This window comes from Leptonychotes weddellii, chromosome 11 (assembly GCF_054177405.1).
Source record: "Leptonychotes weddellii isolate Sample4059 chromosome 11, ASM5417740v2, whole genome shotgun sequence".
Lineage (NCBI taxonomy): Eukaryota > Metazoa > Chordata > Mammalia > Carnivora > Phocidae > Leptonychotes > Leptonychotes weddellii.
The window spans coordinates 2,040,875-2,049,397 of NC_138379.1; the positions used below are offsets into that span (position 1 = coordinate 2,040,875).

General features: G+C 60.7%; 1 protein-coding gene and 1 long non-coding RNA gene across 3 annotated transcripts; one reads left to right on the forward strand and one right to left on the reverse strand.

Moving 5' to 3' along the window:
- The first annotated feature begins 2,142 nt into the window (after window positions 1–2,142).
- LOC115941963 (uncharacterized) lies at window positions 2,143–6,762 on the forward strand. 2 transcript variants are annotated; one of them, XR_004076615.2, is made up of 3 exons: window positions 2,143–2,238; window positions 5,220–5,377; window positions 5,496–6,762. It is a non-coding gene; the product is annotated as an uncharacterized LOC115941963 (long non-coding RNA). The 2 variants fall into 2 exon arrangements; XR_014138372.1 differs by lacking the exon at window positions 2,143–2,238 and adding an exon at window positions 2,357–2,442.
- On the reverse strand, window positions 2,556–3,135 carry MRGPRG (MAS related GPR family member G; the record flags this gene model as incomplete). The annotated part of the gene is given in 4 exon segments (XM_081798298.1): window positions 2,556–2,656; window positions 2,659–2,744; window positions 2,746–2,885; window positions 2,938–3,135. Coding segments are annotated over 4 exon segments (525 nt in total), but the record flags the coding sequence as incomplete, so codon positions are not given.
- Window positions 6,763–8,523: the final 1,761 nt, after the last annotated feature.

Sequence of the window (8,523 nt, forward strand, 5' to 3'; positions counted from 1 at the left end):
TGCTTTGCTACAGGCAAAAAGCATCTTAGCCTGACAATAGCCAGACCTCCGGGATCCTGGGGGTCTTCTTTAACATATGAAAATCCTTTGGGAAACGTCTTTTATCTCTGCCCCTCCCAACTTGAAAGTATAAGATCGCCACCCCTCCCAACCCCAGTGCAGCCCTTCCTGCCCACGGATCCTGTCCCCGTGCTTTAATAAAACCACGTTTTTGCACTGAAATTGTCTCAAGAATTCCTTCTTGGCCGTTTGCCCCTGGCCCCACATCACATCAGTCAGACAGTGCGTGCCACCCCCTGTTGGCAACAAGGGCGTGCATGGTCTGGGGAGACCAGGCGGGGTGCTTGGTGTGGCCAGAGCTGGTCCTCCCTGCCCCCCCCAGCCCCAGGCACGGAAAACCTGCAAAAGCAAGCATCTCGGGGTTGTGGGTGGTGACTCTTCCTTCTTTCCTCTTCTTAATGTCCCCTGAAGTTCCACACAGCACTTCTCTGGTGAGAAAATTGACAACTTCTAAAACAGATCTCCTGTGCTTGTAAAAGGCTTTGTTGTGACAGGTACAGATGCTTACAATATTCCCGAGTGGTCTGGAGGCAAATCATGATATAAACAGAATTTGTTTCATCTTGCCCTTCAGAGATCACTTGGCGGTGGCCTGTCACAAGGCAGAACAAGTTAAATTTGCCTTGCGTGTGACCATTCACAAAGCGATGTGGAGCTGTTATTTCGTTTAGTCCTTGAAAGAGGTCATAGGAGCTCCTGAACAGTGAAAGGGGAGACTGGCTGGCAGGGAGTTACACCGGAGGTTTCTGCAGCTTCTTCTCAGCCATTTGTATTCTTGAGCATGGCCAGTAAGGACAGCATTTGCAGCTGTAGACCATGGAAGTCTCCCCATGTGGAGTGCCCTCCTGGGGCTTTGTAGGCAGAGTACAGTCTGATCGGAAGGCTCTGTACTTACCGCTGAAATTCTGCCCCCTATTCTTTTTTTTTCATTCCACACTGTATCCAGCCGTATTGTCCAACACAGCATGTCAGTTCTGACAGGAGTACGTTGTGGTGTAGAGAAGCTCGTTTTCCATGTTAATTGGGTCAAGGCCATGTGTCCTCGATTCCAGGAGAAACACATGATTTAATGCACAATGAACATTTTTTTCTTGGGTTTTCTCTCATTTACTATCAGAAAGCATCAAGCACCAGCACCTGGGTGGCTCAGTCAGGTAAGCGTCCAACTCTTGATTTCCGCTCATGTCATGATCTCAGGGTCACGAGATGGAGGTCCACGGTGAGCTCCATGCTGGGTGTGGAGCCTGCTTAGGATTCTCTCTGTCCCTTCCTCCCTCTCACAGATACACACACTCTCTCTCAGTTTTTCTGTTTCATTTAGTTCAGGTAGCCACGGATCCTGATTGCTTAATATCGGTAATAATTATAATGTCACCTTCACACAGACTGTGGTAATTGTGTTAACAGGCTCATACAGTTTCTGAGGGACAGGACTCTGGGAGCATCTCAGCAGTTCTCACACAGAGTCTCAGACAATTGGCTGGGGCTGTGGGGCATCTCCTCTCTTCTTTTTTTTTTTAATCGTCAAAAAATACATAAAATGATTTGCACTTTGAAAGCTAAAAAGCATGGCTTCATGTCCCTCCCTCCCCCTCCCTCTCCCTCCCTGTCTACCCTTGTCCCTCTCTCTGTCCCTCCCTGTTCCTCCCTGTCGCTCCCTGTTCCTCCCTGTTCCTCCCTGTCCCTCCCTGTCCCTCCCTGTGAGCTTCCTTCACGAGGAAAGCCCCAGGGCGAACCGGGCAGAGCAGGGTCTGCAGGGAGAGGGCAGATCGGATGGGGCTATGGGTGGAAGAGCACAGCCTTCCGGGGAGGTGGGGAGGATAAGGATTGGGGGCTACGCGCCAGAGCATCCTGCAGGTGGCAGGGTGTCCGGGACGCTCAGGCGGGGGTGGGGCTGGAAGGGCAGACGCCCCCCGCCCCCCAGCGCACCCCCCACCCTGCAGCGAGCCCCCACCGCGCCGCACACTTGGGGCGCATTTGGTGAGGATGCAGCGCCACCTGGCGGCCGCCGGGGAACTGCCGGGGGGCCGGGGGCGCGGCCGGTTCCACGCCCCGCCCGCGCAGGGAGAGTCAACAGCACGGCCCGACATCGCGGGCACAGCCCGCGCCTGGGCTCCCACCCGCCCAGCCGCCCTCGTGGGCCTTGGGGGCCACCTCTCCTCAGCCCTGCTTCCCCAGGTGCGCCTCGGCGCCTGCGGCCTGAGCTGCGGCAGGGCGGGGAGGAGGCCCGAGCTGGGGAGGCGGGCTCTGCCTGCGGCCGGCGCGGCTCCTCGCCCCCCCCCCCGCCCCCAGGCCTCCCTGACCTCCGCCGGCTCCGGGGCGCTGCGGGGGGTCAGGACCGCGGCCCTGGCTCTGTCCTCAGCCCTTGGGTCCCCTGGGCCGGTGAGCTGGGGCTGGGGGGTCCCCCGGGAAGGGTCGGGCGGGGGGGCGGCCCCTACAGGAGGCCCATGGGCCGGGACAGCCCCCGGCCTCCCGCCGGGCCTCCTCCCCGGGACCTCTGGAGAGCGGCCCGCCCTGAAGTGGGCGAGCGGCTTGGCGCTGCCGTGGACGCAGGCCAGCAGCGTGGCCCGCGGGAGGAGGGCGGGCAGCAGGAAGGTGGGGACGGGCTCCAGCAGAGGAGCAGCGGCACGGAGCCCAGAGGGCCGCCGAAGAACTGGGGCGGCGGCGCCGGGGTAGCTGCCCACCCGGATGAGGAGGGCCACGCCGGCCACGCCGGCCACGGGCGGCAGCCACGTGACGCCGGCCGCGTGGTGCCGCCGCGGGTAAGCGGCCTCAGGGCCCAGATGAGGCCGCCGCGGTGCCGAGGTGGGTCTGGGCCCGCGGCCCTGGTAGCAGGTCGCCAGGGGGTGAGAGCCGCAGCGACAGCCGCAGCCCCACGGGGAAGCCCACGAAGGTGACGGCAGAGTAGAGGCTGTCCCGGGGCAGGGGCGGCCTGCGCCCTGGAGAGGCCCACCTGGCAGTCCGCTGGAGGCCGAGGTGCCGGAGGACCAGCCCGCTGCCCAGCAGCCCCGCGAGGCCCACGGCCAGGGTGAGGTGGAGGGACGCACTGCTGAAGGTCTTCCAGAGCCCCAGCATCCCGGCTGGCTCGGCGGCGGGCAGGGGTGCAGGCAGCGAGAATCGGAGGCGGTGGGGGGCGGGGCATCGCCCCAGGTGGGGCTCCAGCCCAGGGGGGCCCCCCTTCCTGGCCCCATGCCTGACCCTTCAGGCCTCAGCCTCGGCAGTAAGCCGCGCCTAGTGCAGGGTACGCCGAGGTGATGCTGGCGGCGGGTCCGGGCCCTGCCCTCCTCCTGGCTAGGGGGGCTCCACGGAATGCACCTAAGACTTACAGGGCCCTGCACGGTGGCAGACGTCAGCAGTGGGCAGGACAGGTCTCTGCCGGCAAAGGGACCCTCGTGTGGCCCTCACATGGAGGCGCTTCCTGCCTCCTCCATCCGGGACTCTGCACCTGGCTTCCCACCAGGAGGGCCTGGACCCCACTCTTGCTAAGTCCCCCACCCTGGAGGCCCTGAGGGGTGGTGTGCATTGATGGCCCCATGGACACTGTCCTGCGCTGGCAAGGGGGGCAAGGAGGATGCGGTGGCGGGGACAGCAGGTGGCTGGGAGGGTGTGGGCAGGCTGCAGGAGCCCCCAGGCCACCCCCGGGCGGAGGTTAGACCCCTGGCACTCCTGCTGTGGGGAGGTTGGGGAGGGGCTGGTCTGAAGCCTCACAGCGGGCGTGGGGACCGTGGAGATGGGGTGCAGGGCCCTGGGTCCTCTGGGGAGAAGCTAACGTGAGTGTTTGCCCCCAGCGGCGTTCAGGGAACCAGAGGCCGACAGTCTTGTCCTAGCCCAGGCCCGTGCCCTGCTGGGGACAGTCTCCAGGGGAGGGAGAATGGGTCCCAGGGACCTCTACTGGGGCAGTTGAGGGTCTCCCGAAGCCCCTCCCTTTCCTGTGCCCTCCCCCCAGGACCCACAGTGGTCCTTGTTCTCGGGCCAGAGACACAGCTGAGGGGCCGTCAAGACTCTGGCTCCAGGTTAGGGGGTGTGGGGTGGAGAGACCAATGGGGGGAGGACAGAGACAGATGGAGAGGGACAGAGACAGGTTGAAGGTGAAAGAGCCAGAGATGAAGAGGGAGACAGAGACAGGGGGACAGAGAGACAGAGACAGGGACCACCTGATACCCTTTGGGTTCCCCTTACACACCTTTGCTGGGCTGTGCCCCCACCCAGGGCACCCTGACCCCCTCCCCACTTACCCGGGTCCCATCTACCCTAAGGACCTGCTCTCCTCTCAGCTCCCTTCCTCCGCCTGCTCTGAGCACCCCCAGGTTGGCACCCCAAGCATCCTTCTCTCTGGTTGCCCTTGTTCCCTGTGGGGTGTCGCCTTTGTCCCCTTGAGCCTTGTCCCGTATTGGGACACATGGCGGCTCATCCTCAGGGCCAGCGAGCTGGGTCGGCCTTTGGTGTCCTGGGGTGAGTGCACTGACCCTCTCTTTTCTGGGCTGTGATGTCCCCAAGGTACACCGAGGGGGCTGATCAGACTTCGCTGCTCGGAGGTAAGCGGTGGGGAGGCCAGGCTGTGCTGGGGAGTGGGGGTGGGGGGCTCTGCCTGGAAGGATCTGGGGAGGATGGCGTGCTGGGATGGCCCCCATCCACACTCTCAGAGCAGGTACACCTGCCCATTCACCCACATGGGGACCCAAAGCGCCAGCCACGTCAGTCTGCTTCCCCAGTCCCATGTCCCAGTGCCCGCCCCCAACATCCTCGGGGAAGTGTCTCCTCACCTGGGCAGAGCAGGTGGGTGGGTGGAGGGGCACTGAGGCTTCTCACCTGCTGTTGGGAGCCTCTCTGAGATCTGCTGGAGCAGCTGCACTCACCACCCGCCCGGGCCCTAAATCCTCTCGTGTCCTCTGGGGCCCAGCTGGCTGGACCGAGGGTGTCTGGGCCAGTTCCCTGGAAACGGGAGGAGTGTGCTGCTGGTTCACAGGCATGAGCTCAGAGATGTCCAGACGGTGTGGGCTGGCCCGTGCCTTCCTCCTCAGCCCATCCTGCACACCAGTGCCCCCTACCCCCCCGCCTGGTGCCTGGAGGGGAGGAAGCGGCAGACTGGGGACCCCACGTCCAGCGGGGCTGGGCCACACCTTCTGGGTGGTTCCACGGAGTCCTTTGGTTTGTTGCAGAGATGTGTGGGAAGCAGGAGCTGTGGGCATGTCCTGACCCTTTCTGGATGTGTGACCGTGAAAGAAGGACCTAACAGCCCTGTGCCTCAGGTTCCCCTCTTCTTGGACTGGCCATTGGTGTACAGCTCAGTGCCTCGCTTGGGGCTGGGTCCACAGAGGTTGGTCCCCCTTCTCAAGGCCCCCCCTTCCCGTCCACATTCCGGCCTCAGACCCTGGGGTCCCAGCCATCAGCAGATTCTTTGGGGTTAAAATACTTTTCCAAATTTTGTTCTGCAGAGCCACGTGGCCTGAAACGTTCCTGATGAGGGATTTCCTTCTCCATGGACTGTATTCTGTAGTTGCTGGAGACTCACCGAGCTTACCCACTCAGTGTCAGAGATGATGTAGGAAACCTGCCTGTTTGTCCTAGGATTTCTCAAATGGCTCCGAGCTCATTTCCGTAACACAGGTGGCCTGCCTGAGCCCAGGCTAAGGTTGCCGACTCCCCAGCTCCCGGCAGTTCTGCACTTTGCCTAAAAATGTGAACCGTGTGTGCAACCTACAGGCCGGTGGCCGGGTGTCCTCTGCAGGGCATCCCAGCACCACACCCAAGCCACTGGCCAGCCTGCAAAAGGGCTCGGTGGGGAGGGTGTGTCTTAACGTGGGCATTCTTGTTACCTGGAATGGCGAGGCCAACACATCAGGGGACAATTGTCAGAGGAGGGGCAGGCCCCTGGGGACCACTGCCAGGAAGCCACTGGTTGGTCAGGAGGCAGAGGGAGGAGGACGTGTGGGCAGGAGCCTTTCCTGTGGTTTTAGTTGGACTTGGCAAGGCCAGGCGAGCAGGCTGAGGCCGGGCCAGTTTGAACAACTCAGGGGCTGTCCGTGTTGTGTGAGACCTGCCCTGGGCTGTTTGGGGCAGGAGACAGTGGGCCCTGCGTGGGCTGCTTTGCCTTTGAAAAGCACGCTCCTAGGCAGCGGGTCCCTATCTCTGGGAGGGACAGTCCCTGCAGGATCAGCAAGGCCCCAAAGCCCAGAGCTTCGGAAATACGACTAGAAATAAGGGAGAGGGGACCCGGGTCTGAGGCTCTGCTCTTTCTCCCTTGGGCTCCCCAGGGGACAGCCTGCTGGGCCAGGAGTGCCCCACACCCGCCCGGAAACAGAGCCCTGGGCTAGCACTCGGCACTGTGACCTCCAGCACCGATCCTGGTCTGGGGGGTCCGTTCCTAAAGCTCAGCTTTCCCCAGCTTCCGTGTGGAGTTGGCACGCCGTCACGTGTGTTTCAGGTTTAATCCTGTGCCCAACACGAAGACTTGACACACGGTGGTCTTTACTTGTAGTTCTCGTGGCTGTCGGAAGAGTCTTCTTCTCTAAAACACCCCTTCGTGACAAGAACCAAGCTCAGCCCCCATCATGGCCACACGGAGCAGGTGGGGGGATGGCTGAGTGGAGACCCCCGGGGACCCCAGACCCTCGAGAACCAGCCCCTGTTCACTGGCCCGTCCCAGGTGCCGATGGAGGGGTGGGTGGGAGCAGATTTCAGAGAGGGAGAAGTGGGGGCCTCTGGAAGAACTGCATTTTCTTTCTTTTTTTTTTTTTTAAAGATTTTATTTATTTATTTGACAGAGAGACCCAGCGAGAGAGGGAACACAAGCAGGGAGAGTGGGGGAGGGAGAAGCAGGCTTCCCACAGAGCAGGGAGCCCCATGCGGGGCTCGATCCCAGGACCCTGGGATCATGACCTGAGCCGAAGGCAGACATTTAACCATCTGAGCCACCCAGGCACCCCAGAACTGTGCATTTTCATGAAGAAAAGATACCAGTACAGCGGATCTCGTGTTTGGGGTCAAATATTTTTGCTCTTTTCCCCCTTCTGAGATAATTAACTTGCTGAGCGGTGAGCTGGCCTCACGTGACCAGGACATGCCCCTGAGGGTCGGGAATTGTCACACTTGCGTCCAAGTCGGGGTGGGGTGGGGATGGCGGGCGGCTCCCTGGGCCCCTGGCCGACAGGCTGTCCCGTGCTTTTAAACACGCCCATGTGGGTTCAGCAGCCCTCCTCTCGGGCCCCCGGAGAGGGGGTCAGGGTCCCACACCCTTCCTGGGAACCACTGGCTGCCTGATTGATCGGGGACCAGTGATGTGCTGTTCCCGGGAACACTGTCCTGGCCAGAACAGCTCCCAGGGCTCCTGAGGTCCTGGCGGTGGGGGCTCGGGGTGAGCGGGCACTGGCTCTGGGCCTGGGGCCTGGCCTCCTTGGCCCCTGAGCTGCCTCCCCTCGTGGCCTGTGTCAGGACAGTGGCTGAGGTCGGAGCAGGTGTGGGCAGTGGTGGGGAGGGGAGGAGTGGTGGCTGTCCTTGCCTAGTGGAGCCTGGAACCTCGGCTCCCTGCTTGGCCAGTGGCTCCTAGAAGGACGGCCTGCCCATGCCGACGCCCTGTGGAGTTAAAGGCCAATGTCAGGCTCTGCCCAGCACCCAGTGGTCAGTGCCCCAGGGCAGGGGACAGTGTCAGATTTAGCTAGGCCAGAAGGATGGGGGATTCAGCCTGCACCCAGAGGAGGAGTGCAGGGAGGGTGGGCGGGCTCAGGCCACAGAGGAGGGGGATCAGTGGCCACCCCTCACTAGAGACGTGCCTAAGCTTGTCCCAGTGTGGACGGTGCACAGAGTGGGACAGAGCTGACCCTAGGGGGTTCCCACGGTGGGGCCAGGGGGCCCTGCAGACTGCTTTCTGTTTTTGGGTGCTTTCCTTTGTATTTATGATTACTTTGTTCTTTCCTTTGTTGCTCTTTCCAATCTCTTTTGGTTGAGAAGTTAATTTACTCTTTCATTTTTTTTACTGATACGAATATTAAAAACTATAGAATTTCTTGTTTGCCTTGTTTTAAATATGTTTCGTAGATCCTCACACCAAGTGCTTTCGTTATCATCGTTTTTCGGAAATTCTGAAATTTTGGTTTTTATTTCCCATATCATTCAAGAGCTGTTTAATAGAGTTTTAAAATGTTCACAAGAAGGACCTTGTCCAGTTTTCACTTTGCTCTTAATTTCCTCGTGATCATGGTTCAAGCCATTTAGCCATGATTTTATGGGATCGGCGGGCACATCACATGTTCTGGGATGTGAACGTCTTTTTGGGGGACCACCGTTCCACCCCCCACACACTTCCCTGGTAGCAATGACTCCAGAAGGCGTTGGTGGGGAAATGCAGATTCACTGGGGAGCTCACCGGCGGGTTCATGGACGTGACCCATGCCCATTCACACAGGGTCCACAGGTCACTCTCCAGGTCACCACCTGCCCTGCCTGCGGTCATGGCCACAGGGTGTG